Source organism: Lathyrus oleraceus, chromosome 3 (genome assembly GCF_024323335.1).
Source record: "Lathyrus oleraceus cultivar Zhongwan6 chromosome 3, CAAS_Psat_ZW6_1.0, whole genome shotgun sequence".
NCBI lineage: Eukaryota > Viridiplantae > Streptophyta > Magnoliopsida > Fabales > Fabaceae > Lathyrus > Lathyrus oleraceus.
The window spans coordinates 267,293,946-267,312,480 of NC_066581.1; the positions used below are offsets into that span (position 1 = coordinate 267,293,946).

Below are 18,535 nucleotides of genomic sequence, written 5' to 3' on the forward strand. Positions count from 1 at the left end.
ACAACAGTTATTTTAAAAACAGATAGAGAGTAAAATGAAACTGTACATCTTAAAAAAAAATCTTTTCAACTTAACATCGAATCCAAAAAAAAAGTTCTTTAGGAAAAATAACAACATTAAAATTGTTGTAGTTTTGCTTAAACATCACCTGTTTAATATCAACAGGGTAATGCAAAAAAATTAGCAAACTGCACAAATAAAAAGAAAACATAAAATTAACAGAACTACTCTAGGAGCTCCAGATTAGAGTGCAATCATTCAACTCATTCACCCATTGCTCAAAATCCTTTGCTTCTAAGGACTTGTCATTCTCAACCACCATAACTTGACTTCTATTCTTTGCTATTTTGTTAAGTAGGTCAGCCATACCCCTTCTCCTCTTCGACCCAGGTGAAGATGACTCACAACTTCCCTCTGACGAAGAAGGTTCGGGCGAGGGCGAATCCGGTTTCAAAATCACCTCCCTCTCTGGCTCCGACGTAGACACGTCGTTGCCAATGAGGTGAGGAAAATTAACCTTGGCTTTATGGCCACGCATTTTGAAAGCAGCTTTGTCGTAAGCCAAAGCTGCTTCTTCCTCTGTCACATAAGTTCCAAGCCAAACCCTAGCACCATTCCTTTTAGGATCTCTGATCTCTGCCGCGAACTTCCCCCATGGCCTACGTCTCACCCCCTTGTACCGCTTCCATGACACCGGAGGCGCGCTTACCTTATCCGTCCCTACATATGTGCCTGAATCACTGTCACTCTTAGGGCTTGTAAAAGGTTGATAAGATGTTAGAAAGCTGGAATCATCACAAAGAAGGTATTGTTGAATGTCTTCTAAATAGGCCAAATCTGAATCTTTGGTGGTGGAAGCCATGTTTTGAATGAGTGTAGTAGTGTTGTTTTAGATCTAACAGTGAGTGCTAAGAATATTGCTCTATACTTTATTTATATGCAACTACTATTCTAATTGATTGAATTGTTTATTCAAAAACTAACATTTGAACCGCGTGGTGTTATTCATTTTTAAATTAATATTCCTTTTAAGGCCACTTCGGTGAAGCTTCATGGATTTTTGAGTTGTGCAAGTGAATGTTATAAACAAATGAATATACAAAGCCTTTGGTTTTGATATTTTTAATCTCTGTTGTCTGTTCCCTTCGTTGACGTTAATTTGCTTTATATAGTTAAATATTTAGATACCTAATGGATAATATTCCATTTATGGTAATGATAAATAATGCACTATATAATATTAGATGACCTTGTATGCGGATAATGTCTTTTAGTGATGAAACTTTTTAAATTAACATGTAGGCCAAATAAAGGCCAACTTGATTCACCTTTGTATTCTAATCTAAGTTTTTTATATTATAAGCAATCATTTTATTTAGATTAAATATATTTTTCATTTTATCTTTGATTGAGAGTTTTATTTGATTTCTTAACTTTTACAAGTATGAATTTAATTATTTATTATTTAAAATATTTTACGATAATCTTTTATGTTATCTGTTAGTTAAAGTCAATAAATTTGTCTATGTGACATTGACATGAAACCTAAAATGATTAGGTTTTATAATTTGTCTATGACATGAAATCTGAAATTTGTCTATATTAACATTAATTGGTTATTCTATTTCTGGGTTAAGGATTTCCTTAACTATGTAGGAGCGAAGAAAACTAGAGGAAAAGGAAAAGAAATGAAAGGAAGGTCACATTACGAAAAGAAGCTACTTTCTTTGGAATCTTGAAAAAATACACAATATATCGGGATACAATTTAATGTAGCGTTTAATAATGTCACTCTTCCCCCAATAGATAAATACCTACCCTTCGAACTCAAAAATCTCTTATATTCTCCAATATTGATTTCCATGTAGAGTATCTCCTTTGGTTAACATCGATTGGTAACCCAAGAAATTGGAATGGTGTCGACCCTATGTTGCACCACAAGAATGATAATGTTTCCTGCAAAAACCTTATCTAAGTTAGATGCGTCTTGTTTACATGACTTTAGAGTAGGTGAAAATTGTCAATATTTAGTTTTTGAGTAATTTTTTATCTGAAGGTGTGTAAATCAGGATCCCAATAAAAATAATTAGAAAAAAATTAGGGATAAAAAAAAACTTCAGCAAAAACAAGATGAGTTAAATGTCATTTCAAAATCAAAAGGATAATTAAAATTCTTGACAAAAGAACAAAGTGATGTGACTATAAAAAAAAAGGGAGAAGTGATTGTTATCTCAAAAATCTCATTAGCCTTTGAGTCATCATCATCAATGCAATTCCAAGTCTCTTGGAACCTGAATGCACAAGTTGAATTAATTGAATGTCGAGTCGGAGATAATCATGGAGAATGAGTTGGATTAAATTAAATTTTTTAGTCTTATATCCTTTGTTTCAAAAATCGTGAACCATGTCATGTTACAACCCTCATAATACCTAATTGAGGTTAGTTTTATTTTGAAAGCGTATTACAGCAAGGTTGCGTAAACTGGCTCCAAAGAGATTTGTTAATCATTTATTTTGATGTCATACATTCACATTATCTTTCACTTTAAATGTCTAAACCAATACTACGTTGATCAGTGATCTACTGCTATACATCAATTATATCATTCCAATAATGGTTTTCATTTCAAAAATTGCATGAGCATCACATTAAAATTACCATTTTTTAAATGAATATTTTTATTTCCAAGTAAGCACTCGTCTTCAAGGAAATTCAAACAGTTGAGAAACTTGACCAGTGATCCTATCAGGGGCATATCAAAGTCAAGATCTTGTTATTTAGAGAAGATCAGTTTAAAATATGTCAATCAAGTCAAACCACCTCGATAATTAGTTGACCGAGAGAAAATCTCTTCAAGACTCATGTCGGGGCAAGCGCTTCAAGCGCACAGTAAAGTAGTTAGTTCAAAAATCAGTCAATCTGGGAAAGTTTATTTCAAGAAATACCCAAGCAAGCTCATCAAAGGGATCATTAGTCTGATACATTGACAAGTGTCACAGAAGTGTGTTTAAAGCATCTTCCGAAGGCAAAGTTCCCTGTGTTGTGGAATCAAAGTTCCAACCCTACCTCACCAAAAGAGTCTAACTCAGTTGTCATAAGAATTTGCATGTCATGCATCGATCATTCATATATCATGCAAAATTCAATATCAAGCATAGCTCAAAGTGCATTTTATGCTTAATTTATCCATTCAAGTTTAGTTTTTCTTTGTTATCCAATGTTCTTCCGGATACGTCCATTGTTCTGATATTTTTCCAGAACCCTGTTGTGCTTATCCGACGTTCTACCATATATGTTTGTTATTTGTTATGATATTTTTCCAGGACCTCTTTGTGCTTATCTGATGTTTTTCTGGACATGCCTATCGTTATGATGTTTTCTTGTAACCCCTTTTTTCACCTATCTGATGCTCTTTCAGATATGTTTTTCGTTCTGATGTTCTTCCAGAACTTGTTCCCGTATATTCAATGCTTTTATGAATGTTTTCAGATGTATCTTCAGAATCATTTCAATTCGCATCCAATACTTTTCTGGATGTCCTCAATATATCAATGAGTTTGGTTAGCAGCTCGGTCCAATGTTTTTCTGAATGCCTTCGAGTTTGTTTCCCTTCATCCAATGCTTTTCTAGATGTCCTCAATATATCAATGAGTTTGGTTAATAACTTGGTCCAATGCTTTTCTGGATTCCTTCGAGTTTCTTTCCCTTCATCTAATAATTTTCGGGATGTCCTAAATATATTTTGAGTTTCGTTAATAGCTCGGTCCAATGCTTTTCTAGGTGCCTTTGAGTTTGTTTCCCTCCCATCCAATGTTATTCTAGATGTCTACTCAAGAATCTCCGAATTGGTTTCCCTTTCATCTAATGCTTTTATGGATGACTTTGTCATATTTCCGGAGTTTAGATCTCCTTTTGCATTTAATGCTTTTCTGAATGTCTATGACATCTTGTAAGAATGAGTTTCCTTTTCGTTCAATACTTTTCTAAATGTCTCTGATGTTCCCCAGAGTATGGATTCCTTTTGCATCGAATGCTTTTCTGGATGATTCTGGTGTATTTCCAGAGTGTCACATTCAATAATTTTCTGGATGACTTTAAGGTCTTCAATTTGTTTCCTTTTTTTCCAGTGAAGTCTCCAAAGCTTTTCTGAGTGCTCATCAGAAAATTTGTAGCAACCACTACTGGCAACTTTTGTCCTGCCTCTAGGTAAGCGTATTGCAGGTGAGTAGGAAACTGCTTAAGTTCCAACTTAGGAGGATTGTCTACTGAAAGGAAATTGTGCTTCTTCTCATCTGGAGATAATTCCAGAACTTCCATAGGTTATGCCTTTCCACTTGGTTCACACAGAGGTCCACTCACAATTACATCCCGCTGGTTGTTGTCTTTATCTAACTTTCCCAACTCTTGCTCTAAGACATTGTTGCTTTTGAGAAGGTTCATGTGGATGATACTTTCCCAACTTGAGATCATAGAACAGTCAGCTACCTATTCATATGGATATTGAAAAACATTTAGGACATTGAAGACAACTTGTTGTCCATTCACTCTTATCGTGAGTTCTCCTTTTTTCACATCAATCGAAGTTATTCTCGTGGCAAGGAAGGGTCTTCCCAACATAATTGGAGTCTCTTCATCAGCATTGAAGTCCATGATAATAAATTCAATAGGGAATACAAACTTGTCCACCCCGACTAGCACATCTTCAATTTTTCTTTGAGGATATCATATAGTCATATCTGCAAGTTGAAGTGTAAGTGTTGTAGGCCTGGCAACTCTAATTCCCAATTTCTTGAATATGGATAATGGCATGAGAACATGTTTCATGAATTTGGATTAGTTGGGCATTTCTTAAAACAACAATTGAAAATTCTCCTACTCTCATTATTTTTGTGAGAACATGTTTCATGAATTTGGATTAGTTGGGCATTTGTTGAATATAATCAATCAATGAAATGTTGATATGAAGTTGTTTAAGAATCTCCATGAACTTGCTAAATTGTTGTTCTTCTTTGGCTTTTCTAATTCTCTGAGGAAATGGAGGTTGTGGTCTTTCTTGAGTAAATCTAGGCACTTTGTCGACCTCTAGCATGCATGAAGGTTTCTTTTCAGGATTTGAAGTAATTCTAATGGTCTTCAACATAGCTATTTCTGGTATTAGTATTTCTTCATTGCCTTCTTCTGAACTCAATTCCTCACTGACATCAGCTTTCTTCTTGCCTGATCTGTGCAGAACTGACAGTTCTTTAGTTGGCACCTTATTTCTTGTAGAGGTTGTTCCTTCACATTCTTTTCCACTTCTAAGTATAATGAGCTTACATGTTTCAACATTATTTATTCCAGATGTTGTGGCTGGAGTTTCAATAGAGCTTGAGAGAGCACCCATATTTATTGAGCTAAGGGCAGTAGTAATTTTCCCGACTTGATTCTCTAGGTTCTTAATGCTTACTCCTTGAGATTGAAATTTAAGTTTGGTCTCTTGAATGAAGGATTTAAGTATGTTCTCCAACCGGTTATTCCCTTTATTAGCCACAACATAGTTTGGTGTGGAAAAACCAGGTGGAATTTGTGGAGTTTGAGATGCTTGAGGTTTGGATTGATTTTGATTGTTGCTCCATGAAATATTTGGATGATTGTGCCAACCAGGGTTATTGGTGTTGCTATACGGGTTGTTATACTTGTTGTTACCAACATAGTTGATTGATACTGGATTATCATAATTGTCCTCAAATAGGTGGGAACCTATACAGTAAACACACACAACTTCTGATGTGTCAGTCATAACCTTCACAGGTTCAGCAACTTGCATGACTGAACTAGTCATCATGTTCTTCATCATTTGGTTAAGCTGAGCTATTTGAGAAGCAAGAGCAGTAGTTTCAGCAACTTCATGCACTCCATTTGGCTTCTTTTGACTAAGAGTAGGGATATCTCTTGAAACCGGCCATTGATAAGTGTTGGTAGTAATGCTTTTAATCGACTTATAACCTTCTTCATAAGACTTTGACAACAACGCGCCACCACTTGAAGCATCAAGCATATTCCTTGATGAAGGAACCAATCCATTATAAAAAGTCTCAAGTTAAATGCAGATTGGGATTCCATGATGGGGATACTATCTCAATAGATCTTTAAACCTTTACCAAACATCAAATAAAGATTCATCTTCCCCTTACCTAAAAGAGGTAATTTCATTCCTCATTTTGGTATTCTTAACAGGGGGAAAGTATTTAGCTAGAAACTTTTCAGCTAAATCATTCCAAGTGGCTTTGGAATTAGGCTCAAGAGAGTTCAACCAAATCTTTGCTCGATCTCTCAATGAGTAAGGAAACAACCTCAACCTGAAGGCATCTTCTGATATGCCAGGAATCATAAAGTTACTGAAAACTTCCAGGCATTGTCTCAAGTTCAGGTGGGGATCATCATTTGCAGACCCTGAATACTGCCAATGGTTTGCAGCAGTTTGAACATCATAGGCTTGAATTTAAACCAAGCCACAATGAATTCAGGCTAATGATTCCTGTGTTCATGGCATTTGGATCAAACACATCATAGTCTCTAATGTTACGTGCTCTGTCATATGAAATTCCAATGATGTTGTTTTTTTCCATGATAACTTTTTCTTGTACCAAATCTTCTTGCACAAACCCTTGTCGTTCCTCTATGTTTATAGCAAGGAAGGGAGGAGGACTCCCTAGTAAACGTCCAGAAACTGAAATCTTCTTAGCAACCTGAGAGTTCTTTCAAGTTCAGGATCGCCTCTGTAAACCGGGTTCAAAGCCCCATGCATACAACAACTAGGCAACTACCGAGACACCAGATTATAGAAACGTTAGAAGCTCAAATGCTTAAATAAAAAAATAGTATTGAATAAAAAATCAAAATGTTAACTTAGCACTCCTCGGCAACGGCGTCAAAAACTTGTTAACTGAAAACGTGTTACATGCAAGTATACATGTTCGTTATAATTAGCAAGTGATAAAAAATTAAGGATATCTTACCCACAGGGAGTGGAAGTAACTTAGATTCACTACGCCAAATAAGGGAAAAGAGGGCGCTTATTTTGGCCTATAACATCGCTTTTAAGCGCCCTCTAATCTGGCGCTGGCATAGGTAAAGACAGCGCTTTGTTTTCCTGGAGAAAGCGCTGTCTAAAGTGGCCACATTATAGTGCGCTTTTAGAAAAAAGCGCCCTCTGGAGTGGTCCATAAAGGGACACCTTAGAGGGCGCTTTTTGGAAAAAGCGCCCTCTAAAGAAAAGCGCCCTCTAAAGTTGTCAATGTAAAGTGTTTAGAGGGCGCTTTCAGGAAAAAGCGCCCTCTAAAGTTGTCAATGTAAAGTGTTTAGAGGGCGCTTTCAGGAAAAAGCGCCCTCTAAAGTTGTCAATGTAAAGTGTTTAGAGGGCGCTTTCAGGAAAAAGCGCCCTCTAAAGTTGTCAATGTAAAGTGTTTAGAGGGCGCTTTCTGGACAAAGCGCCCTCTAAAGTGTTAGCTATTTTAAAAAAATTTGTTTGAAAAACAGTGGATATATATTTAATTGGTAACCTGTTCGCATGCTGCAAAAGTGTAAAATTCATATTGATTTCATCCTTTAATCCAATGTTATACACCATTAATCCATTGATATATACAACATGAATCCATTTATATACAACATTAATCCTCCATATATACAACATTAATATATGATTCTTTGATCAACAATATACATTTAAGTGAATAAAACATAGCAACCAACAGTGACCACTGTATCCAAAAGCTGTCTAGTAGTTCTAACCAATACTAAACAAAATAACGCCCATCCACCCATGGTGGCAAACATGTTCTGTATATCCAAAAGCTGTCTAGTAGTTCTATCGCACATCCATTACGTGTAGCACAAGTTATTGGTCAAACTCTGTAGCTGGTCTGCAGTGAATTTATTTTCATCATACAGCACATGATAATGCGTTGGTCGACTAGTCCCCTGCAAAAAGAACACGTCCAAATGCAAATAACACAGAACTGTCAAAAGGCGATTGAGCAACAAATAGTAAACAATGGCATAAAGTTAAATGACATAGCTAATATTACCTGAATTCCTGCATGGCTGTTAAGGTAAAAATCAAATTCCCTAGGGTGACAAATGCTGGTGTCTACCACGGCTCCTTTGAGAATTTAGAACAACAAAATCAGCAAAAAGTGATAAATTCAAATGATAATATATACCAGCTGCGTTGAGAAATATATTGAAAAAACCTGGCATAATATTTCCACTTCTATCGGTCTCTTTGGGGTTGACAGGAAAGAGACGGGTGTGATGTCTCTTTTGGACCACTACAAAAGTAACTTTAGGTAGATACCCAACCTCTATTGAGACACAAGCCTGATGAAAAAAAATTAAAAATTAAACGCAGAGAATTTAGTGGTGTATTTTATGAACGACAAAGCAACAAGAAATCAACTTTGAGAAGTCCTAAATTCTGCCTACAATACAGGGCTGCAAAGTTGATGCAACAAAAAACATATAACAATATATGGTAAGTACCTATATCTCCGACCATATTTTTTCTTTGCCAACCTTCAAGTCCGGACTTCTCCAATTATCACATGTAATCGGAATATGTTGTCGAACAAGGAAACCAATGTAACTTGCCAACATTGAACCGTTAGGCTCAATTAGTTGGTCTTCAGCACTCCAATGTACTTCAAATTTTACACCCTTATCTTTTGAAGATAGAATTGATATTTGTTTAGATGGAGATGTTCCATTGTCGTAGAGGGATACTTTCAAATATCCAGCATCATCATCTACGCGAATGAGGCTTGACGACAATAGAACATCTCCACCTAAACAAATATCAATTGACTTCATAATAGCCATTTTACCTGTAATAAAGAAAACAATTAAAATCAGATGACAAATGTAAAAACAATTAAAATCATAAAAGTCATTTTACCTGTAATAAAGAAAACAATTAAAATCATTTGACCTGTACCTTTTTCACTAAGTTCTCTTTCTTTTCTTGGTTGGAATATGTTCTACATGTCTCTTAACAACACGGACGGTTGGATTGATCCAAATACCCTCATTATGATCATTTCTAATATATGAATCATTTGATATAATATTCTCATCTTGATCATTTATGGTAAACGATTCAATCTCAACATCAATATCACCTTGATCTCCAGTGTTTTCATCAATTACTTTGTTGGATAAAAGAACTATAGACCATTTCGTACTTTTCGGATCATTGACATAGAACACTTGTCTAGCTTGAGAGGCTAGAATAAAAGACTCATCTTTGTATCCCACCCTATTAAGATCCACTTGCAAAAATCCTGACTTATCCATTCGAATGCCGTTATTATTTTCAACCCACTTGCAACCAAATATAGGAATCTGAAACTTCTCATAATCAAACACCCAAATGCGCTCGATAACACCAAAATACGACAGATTTGCAAATTTGGGGTTTAAATCCTTCACACTTGATATGTGCATTGCTTCAGCTACCACGGTGACACCACTATTCTGCATAGTACTTTTATCATCTTGTTCTTTGGTATAAAATGTGTATCCATTAATCGCGTATGTGCTATAAGAAAAAACATGGAAACTTGGACCATATGCTAAGCATCTCAACCTTTCTGTTATTGAAGCGGGATCTGAATAATACTTTGAATAAATATGATCCTTAAACCAAGGTATAAAACATCGATTGTGCTCTCGTACTATCCAATTTTCATTTCTATTGGGATTTAAACCTCGGAGAACATCCTTGTGAATTTCAACATACGGCTCAACCTCATTCTCATTGTGCAGAACATACAAATGCACTTGATCCCGTTCGACCCTTGATACTGCCACGATTTTATTTCCAATTAGATTTTTTCCTTCTTTCTTTTCGACAAGCTGAGACTTGGGGAGTCCGATTGACTGAACATTAGACAAATATTCAGTACAAAACTCAATCGCTTCTTCAACAATGTATCTTTCAACCATACAACCTTCTGGTCGACTTCGGTTCTTCACGTACCCTTTTAATATTTTCATATAACGTTCAACAGGGTACATCCATCTCATATAAGTTGGTCCACACAATTGTGTCTCTTTCACAAGATGAACAACTAGATGTACCATTATGTCAAAAAATGATGGAGGAAAAAACATTTCAAGCTCACACAAAGTAATAACGATTTCTTTTTGCAACATTGGTAAGATCGCAGGATTGATCACCTTACTGCAAATTGACTTGAAGAAAGAACACAACTTAGTTATAGAGCTTCTTACTTTTTCTAGAAGAATAGAACGTATACCTATTGGGAGAAAATGTTCCATTATAACATGGCAATCATGGGTCTTTAAACTCTTTAACTTGAGGTCTTTCATAGACACAAGTCTTCTAATATCTGAAGAGTACCCTTCTGGAACTTTAACTTCACTTAGAAACTTACACAATGTTTTTTTCTCCTTTCTAGATAGAGTATAAGCAGCAGGAGGTAGATATGTTCGTTTTCCTTTCTTCAAGGGTCCTAATTCAGTTCTTATTCCCATCGCTATCAAGTCCTTTCTTGCCTTAAGGCCATCCTTAGACTTTCCTTGTATATTGAGTAACGTGTCAATAACACTTTCAAATACATTTTTTTCAATATGCATAACATCAAGAAAATGTCTCACATACAAGGACTTCCAATACGGCAATTCAAAAAAAACTGACCTCTTCTTCCACCCACTTTTGACAAGTGTGTGGGCAAAAGGCTTGCCAAACTGAGTATCCAAATCTTTCACCTTTTCAAAAATTTGATCACCCGTCAATATAGGTGGAGCTCTGCCTTGTTCTGTCTCTCCATTGAACGCCTTTCTCCATCCACGGTAGTGATGATTTGAATTTAAGAATCTCCGATGACCGAGAAAGACATTCTTCTGACCAAACTCCAAGCGCTTCCAATCTGTTTTATCTTCACAAATAGGACACGCACATTGACCTTTTATGCTATACCCTGATAGATTTCCGTATGCTGGAAAATCATTAATTGTGCCAAACAACATCGCCCTCAAGTTGAAACTTTCTTTCCTATATCCATCATAAACCTCCACACCGGTCTCCCACAAAATCTTTAAATCTTCGATTAAGGGCTTCAAGTACACGTCTATGTCATTCCCTGGTTGTTATCAACATAGACAACATCATGTACTTACGCTTCATACATAGCCATGGAGGTAGGTTATAAATCATAATAATCACGGGCCGTGTACTGTGTGAGATACTCTGGATACCGTGTGGGTTCATTCCATCAGTAGATAATGCCAAGCGAAGGTTTCTTGATTCTTCTCCAAATTCAGGATAATCATTATCAATTTTCAACCGCTGTGGTGAATCTGCCGGATGTCGATACTTTCCATCTATAATTCTTTCATCTGCATGCCAGGTCAAGTGTCTTGAATCGGTTTCACTACGAAACATGCGTCTAAATCTCGGAATAACAGGAAAATACCACAAGACTTTTGTTGGAGACAACTTGTTCTTATATCGTGAGACACCGCATTTAGGACACTCATTTAACGATGCATACTCATTTCGAAACAAAACGCAATCGTTTGGACATGTATGTATCTTATCATAGCTCATGCCAATAGAGCACAACATCTTTTTGGTCTCATATGTTCGATTGGGAAGAACATTATCCTCAGGAAGCATATCTTTCAAAAGGGCTAATAACTCTGTGAAACTTTTATCCGACCACCCATTGTCCGCCTTTAAGTTGTACAACTTTAATACCGCAGACAATCTTGTGAATTTAGTGCAACCATCATACAAAGGTTTCTCTGCATCACTTACCAACATCTCAAACATTTCGGGACAATCCTTAAGATCTCCTTCAAGTGCTTCTGCAATCTCTTCAACTCGATCACAATCGTATGTATCTGCGCCACTATAGTTTGAGGCATAGGTCGTACTATCCCTCGGTTCAACATTATCGTTACTTTTCTCACCATGCAAATTCCAACATGTATAACTTCGATCAATTCCATGCCTCATTAGATGCGATGTCAACTGAACTGCGTCAACCCGTTTTCCATAACAACAACCCAAGCAAGGACATATCATTCTACTGGGGTCTTCGGCGTGCGCAACGGCAAACTTAACGAATTCTGATACCCCATTCTCGTACTCTCTCGACAATCGATTGGAAGACATCCATGTATTATCCATTACTAATTAGAATAAACAAAAAACAATTTCAGAAGAGTTCAAACACATTCGGACCTAGGTCGTATAACACATTGCATGCGCTATCATGGTCACTAAAAACCAACCGTCAATTTCCTATTGCATCCGCTATCATGGTCGAAACAAACGTAGAAGGAGGAAACGCGCAGTAATAAGGTAAAACAGAAATTGGGCAAAGCTAAAACAAAGCAATAACATGAAAAAGAAGGAGGAAACGCGCAGTAATAAGGTAAAACAGAAATTGGGAAAAGCGTGTACCTTTGATTGGTAGAAGGAGGAAACGCGCATGTAGATCTAACAGAGGTGGAAGGAAAACGCCTCAGAACCCTAACGTGAAAAAGAACGCTAATAACAGATAGTGAAATAACAAAACGCGCAGTATGTTATAATTTTAATGTTTACTAAAGGGGACATTAGAGGGCGCTTGTGGAAAAAAAGCGCCCTCTAAAGGGGGCCTAAGAGGGCGCTTATGAAAGCGCTCTCTAAGGCTTTCCAGAGCGCTTTATAAGCTGGAAATGCACGTGGACATATAACAGCGCTTTATTAAAAGCGCCCTCTAAGGGTAACCTTAGAGGGCGCTTTCTAAAAAGCGCCATGTATTGTTGTCCCTCTATCTCCTCCTTATTTTTTCGTTTCACCTTAGAGGGCGCTTGTGGAAACAAAGCGCCCTCTAAAGGGGGCCTAAGAGGGCGCTTATGAAAGCGCTCTCTAAGGCTTTCCAGAAGCGCTTTATAAGCTGGAAATGCACATGGACTTATAACAGCGTTTTATTAAAAGCGCCCTCTAAGGGTAACCTTAGAGGGCGCTTTCTAAAAAGCGCCATGTATTGTTGTCCCTCTATCTCCTCCTTATTTTTTCGCTTCACCTTAGAGGGCGCTTTGTTACAAAAGCGCCCTCTAAAGTGCGTTGTCTATTGCTCCTTATTTTTCGCTTCACTTTAGAGGGCGCTTTTGTAATAAAGCGCCCTCTAAGGTGCGCTGTCTATTCCAGTTTTTGGCGTAGTGATTGATTTTATAAGAAACTATATTTAGATATTAAGCATGAGTAAGAGTAAAAATAATAATAGATGGTCACAAGTTCAATGTTTCTCAAATCAGTAAATCAATATTGTAGAGAGAGTGCTGTGAATATATCAAGAGAGTATATGTTGACGTGTGATCGATTAATATGTATGAAGTAATTATATGTATATGATGTGATGTGTCGTTCTAGAAAAGATCAGCGAGTGATCTCAAAATGTATTTCTACAACATCAAAAATATGCATACAAGGGCAAGGTAACAAATCTCTAAGTCTCACTTATAATCCTAGGATACGTTTGTTTGTCTTCTGAAATTCCTTTATAGTTGAAGTTTCTTATCTCTAAGCAAACTAAGTGAGTGGATACCTCTATCCTACTCATGCAACTACTTTTATTATGAAATCCACTTGTTGTTGGATCTCTCGCAACAACAAGCTTTTATCTTTTTCTAAGTTGATTGTTAAAAGAAATATATTTAAACATGTTACCACATAATAAAACAAGGCACTAAATAATACACCATTTTAACATAAAAACAACTTCAGATTAACTTCTCATTTCTCAACAAATAAATGGTTTAGCTTATGATGAGTTGAGTACAACTTACAAAGCTAGTTCTGAAGGAACATTCTTAAAGAAGAGATGAAAAGGAAATTATAACCTAAAAGTAACGTAAAGCTTCCATGTGGTGGATAACCAGCAAGTGATGACTTCAGTCGCACCAGGCTTCAGTAGTCAGCACTAGAAGGTATGAGAAGAAGAAACTTTTTTTCTCTCCACTATTTCTTACAACAATATTGTACCTTCTTTTGCCTTGTAGTGCCATGAGTCTTATCCACTCAACTCAATGGAGTTCTACCAGCACACAAACAAATATTCATTCCCAAATGTAGCTCCTTATCAACGTATGCCCTAGGGATTCAGTTGATTCTTCATTTCATTCCTTAACTGAATTCATTTTTGTTCCAGCTTGAACTCCCAGGTTCTGTCTTCAACTGTCTTGCCTTAGCTCATCAGAATATTACATAAAAAATAAGCAACATATACATCAAAATTAGAAGAGATAGCCCCTATTATGCTCTAAGTTAAATACTGCAAAAACATCTATAATGCATTAAAACATAAATAAAATGATAAATCTACTCGAATTAAACAAGAGATTAGGTTGTATAGGGACAGTAAAATGATAAATCTTATTATTTATCAAAGTATTTCTCAATATCTCCAACTATCAATATAAGAGTCACACGAACCCAAGGTGTTTAAATTGTTTTTCAAATCTCTTAGATAATCCCCAAAGACGGTCAAATCACAAAAATAAAATTTTACTTTTTGCTTCTCAGTTGAGTTGATACCTTATGCACTTTCTACAACTTGTGTTCACAACAAATGGGAGAGAATCATATTTATAATTGTAAAAACCCAAATGGATCCTAAATACGGCGGATAAACAAGCCCGAAAAATATTAATATTAAAATTTGTTTTTTTTTTATATTTTCTCATTTGAAATTTTAAAGCATATTACAACAACGTGGGATCAATCAGATTGAGCCTAAAAAAGTATCGAGAAAAATATCAAGTAATTTTCGACTATCTTCGACTTTCAAAGTCGTGATATGGTTTCTATTACCTCTAGTTTTGATGCAAGAATGGAAGTACAATGTATTAGCATTAAATTCCATCAACCACCTGGCTCAAGAGCGTTGAGAGGATCAAAATGATTTAAAAAACACATTTGGTGATCAAAATGGCTACTTAAAAAGGCACTTGAGAATGTGTGTAACTTCTATACATTTGAATATTAAAATGCTAGGGTCTAATATTGAAAAAAAAAGATTGTTTATCGGAAACCTAAGAATAATCTTTGCATAATTTTAATATATTATTTGCCTTATAGAAACAAAAACTGAAATTTGTGCATCGTAAACATGCATTATTTTTCAACTTAACATCAAAACCAAAGAAATACTTTTCTGGAAAAGTTACAACATTGTTATAGTTTTGTTTAAACATCACCCCTCAAATATCAAGAGGGTAATGCAAAAATATCATGAAACTGCACAAATTAAAAGAAAGCATAAAATGAACACAACTACTCTATGAGCTCCATATTGTAGTGCAATCATTCAACTCATTCACCCATTGCTCAAAATCATCTGCTTCTGAGGACTTTTCATTCTCAACCACCATGGCTTGACTTCTATTCTTAGCTAATTTGTTAAGTAGGTCAGCCATACCCTTCCTCCTGTTCGATCCAAGTGGCGACGATCCAAAACTTTCCTCAGATGAAGAAAGTTCAGGCGAGTCCCGTTTCAAAACAACCTCCCTCTTTGGTTCCGATGTGGAGACATCGTTACCAATGAGGTGAGGAAAATTTAACTTGGCTTTCCGGCTACGCATTTTGAAAGCAGCTTTGTCATAAACTAAAGCTGCTTCCTCTTCAGTCTGATAAGTTCCAAGCCAAACTCTAGCGCCATTCTTTTTTGGATCCCTTATCTCCGCTGCAAACTTTCCCCATGGCCTACGCCTCACGCCTCTGTATGGCTTCCATATCGGAGGCGTGATTTCACGTACCTCTACAGCAGTGTCTAAATCAATGTCACTTTTAGGGTTTGGGAAAGTTTCATGAGATGTAAGACTGCTGGAATCATCAAAAAGAAGGTATTGTTGAATGTGTTCAAAATATTCAAAATCTGATTCTTTGATGGTGGAAGCCATTTTTTAGTGTTAGAGGGAGCACCGAGAGAATATTGTGCTATATTCAGTTTATTTATTTATATATAGCAACAGTTCTTGGTTTATGGATTTGTTTATTCAAAAATCGATATTGAAACCGCGTGGTGTTATTTCATTTGTTTAATTATAATATTCCTCCATTTATGGTAACTTCTGTGAAACGTCATAGATTTTTTTAGTTGTGAAATGAATATACAATTTATAAAACCTCTGTTTTGATAATTTTTTAATCTCTTCTCCTTTTGTTGAATATAATTAGTTTAATATATTGGTTACCGGCGTGCAAAATTATAATTTGTTTATCACCAAAAATATTTTTATATCTTATAATGTTCTCCTAGATTTATTTAGCATCTCATTTTTTCTTTATATGTTACATCGTTTATCATATTATTGACTTCTCCTATAGAGTTAAGAAAACAAAATGCTTTAAAATTTTCATTTTTAACTTCACTTCACATTCTGACACATAAATAAAAATAGGAGAATTTTATTGGTAAATTGATATTTTTCTTACTTTATTAAGTAATAAATAATTAAATTATTTTTCTAACGTTTTTCTCATTTTCCTTTTTTTCATCTTTTCAATCATTTTTCAATCATATATAAAATAATTAAATGCAACCAATTTTATTACATTAAGTATATCTTTCACTACAAAAAAAAACATTTTTAGTTAGGGGTTAAACCTCTTTCTAGTGCAAAAAATTCTTCACAATTTTTTTTATGAGGGGATAGGTCATCGGAAATTATTTACGAGGCGTCTGTCACGTCACTATTTAGTTTAGGACTAAGCCCATCGCAAAATATAATCTCCAAATTTTCTCCTACTGACACGCAGCCGTAAGCGCAAGTTAGATGACGCAATGTATTAGTATTTTGTTAGGGACTAAGCCTCTGAGAAATGCATCTATGTTTTGGTATTTATGAAGGGATTAACCCTTGCATATTGGCTGATTATTTGTGAGGGGTTTAATCCCTTACTAAAGTTTATAATATTGCATATAAAAGTATTATAATTATATTATTATAAATATTATAATATAATATAATAAAATATCATCAATATAATAAATAAATAAATAGATAGTTTTAAATTACGTATAATAAAATTTAAATAAAATTATAAAATAAAATAATTCATGATTAAAGGCGAAATAAAAATAAATAATCTCCATATCCACCAAAGTTAAATTTAAAAATATATATTAAAATTTTCATATTCCAAACAATTTAATTATCTTCTTCTTCCTCCTCCTCCTCCTCATCAACTCCTTTGTATCCACGGACTCCTCCATATCCACCACCAAAACCTTGGTTCATTTGTGAGCCCATAAATTGTTCAAATCTATGTACGCACTCATTTCCAAACTCCATTGATTTTCTCCTCATCTCTTCTTCCATCTTTGTTTGCTTTATCCTCATTTCTTCCACTTCTGCATTTCTTATCATTGTTTCACGTGTTTCCTCGATATGCGCTAAGTTTGTCACAGTTACTAGCATTTCAGCGGTTAATACAGATGGACGTGATGATCCTTCTCCATCAGCAAGTCTCATTCTTAAACTCATGTCACGCCACCTAATAGTTTTGACGTACAACCTGTCGCGGCGTGAAAAATACATAAGCGTAAGGAACGCTCAAAATATAAAACAAAACAGAATCGTCGCCGCACTTTATTTATTCTCGAAAGAGGGAAAGGGAAAATATCGATAAAACCTACGAAAAACAAAAAGAAAAAGAAATGGTCATCACAACCAAATTGGGTTTGGGAGTCGTTTATGTAAGGGGAAGGTATTAACACCCCTCATATCCGTTGTACACAATGAGGCCCATTTAGTTAGTTTCGTGTAAGAGTTTTAGCGTGATATTGTTTGCGATCTTCTACTACTTATCGAGTGAGAAAAGAGAAAAAAAGAACATTTTTTATTAAATGGGTGCTTTTTATTAAGGTATGTTTGATAAGATTTCTCAATCCTGCTTCTATGTATCTCCAGGTGCTATGGAGAACTCAAGACTATGTAGTTCTACTTAGAAAGAACTATTGGGTTGATCGCTTTTAAGGGGTGGTCCTTTAGACATATCGAGTGACTAAATCTATACTTATTGCTCGCTCTTGGAAGCGGAAGTCTTTTTTTGTTTCACTTGGTTATCGATAAAGCACACTCATTTCTGAAAATGTTTTCAAAGTCGCACATAGGGCAGAAAACAAGTTTGATTGGTTAAGTTGCTTTTATCATGAAGATTTGATCTTTACGGAAGGTGAGTAAACATTTGACAGAGGTGTGCACCAAGCGCACGTTTACTCGGGGTATGCATGGATGTGGTCTCATTGTCCCTCATTCCAAGTTTGTTTTAACTTGTTTTTTATTTGAAAGACTAACAATTGTTTTGAATTCGGTGTGCTTCGAACGCTCGACCATAAAGGGGTCTTAAGAGATGTACATCTCTTGGTCCTTTGTCTTTCAATTTTATTATGAAAAAAAGTTTTACAACAACAATTTGATGTTGGATCAAGCGTTGCAAGTTGATTATAAAAAGAGTTTGAGTTAATCGAGAAATGT

At 35.5% G+C, this 18,535-nt stretch overlaps 3 protein-coding genes and 1 non-coding gene across 4 annotated transcripts; 1 reads left to right on the forward strand and 3 right to left on the reverse strand.

The window, feature by feature from the left end:
* Positions 1 to 229: 229 nt before the first annotated feature.
* LOC127126862 (ethylene-responsive transcription factor 1) lies at positions 230 to 887 on the reverse strand. Its single transcript, XM_051055865.1, has one exon. It carries the CDS (start codon positions 860 to 862, stop codon positions 230 to 232), a length of 633 nt encoding a protein of 210 aa, XP_050911822.1. The 5' UTR covers positions 863 to 887.
* A 4,029-nt stretch (positions 888 to 4,916) lies between these two features.
* Positions 4,917 to 6,038, reverse strand: LOC127130771 (uncharacterized). The gene has a single exon (XM_051059735.1). It carries the CDS (start codon positions 6,036 to 6,038, stop codon positions 4,917 to 4,919), a length of 1,122 nt encoding a protein of 373 aa, XP_050915692.1.
* Positions 6,039 to 6,096: 58 nt separating this feature from the next.
* LOC127134163 (small nucleolar RNA R71) lies at positions 6,097 to 6,203 on the forward strand. The gene has a single exon (XR_007807922.1). It is a non-coding gene; the product is annotated as a small nucleolar RNA R71 (small nucleolar RNA).
* A 9,131-nt stretch (positions 6,204 to 15,334) lies between these two features.
* Positions 15,335 to 15,955, reverse strand: LOC127126863 (ethylene-responsive transcription factor 1). Its single transcript, XM_051055866.1, has one exon. It carries the CDS (start codon positions 15,953 to 15,955, stop codon positions 15,335 to 15,337), a length of 621 nt encoding a protein of 206 aa, XP_050911823.1.
* Between the last annotated feature and the right edge of the window lie 2,580 nt (positions 15,956 to 18,535).

Bases quoted from the DNA above. Each gene is read 5' to 3' on its own strand.
- LOC127126862 (XM_051055865.1), bottom strand. From the start codon at position 862: ATGGCTTCCACCACCAAAGATTCAGATTTGGCCTATTTAGAAGACATT.
- LOC127130771 (XM_051059735.1), bottom strand. From the start codon at position 6,038: ATGCTTGATGCTTCAAGTGGTGGCGCGTTGTTGTCAAAGTCTTATGAA.
- LOC127126863 (XM_051055866.1), bottom strand. From the start codon at position 15,955: ATGGCTTCCACCATCAAAGAATCAGATTTTGAATATTTTGAACACATT.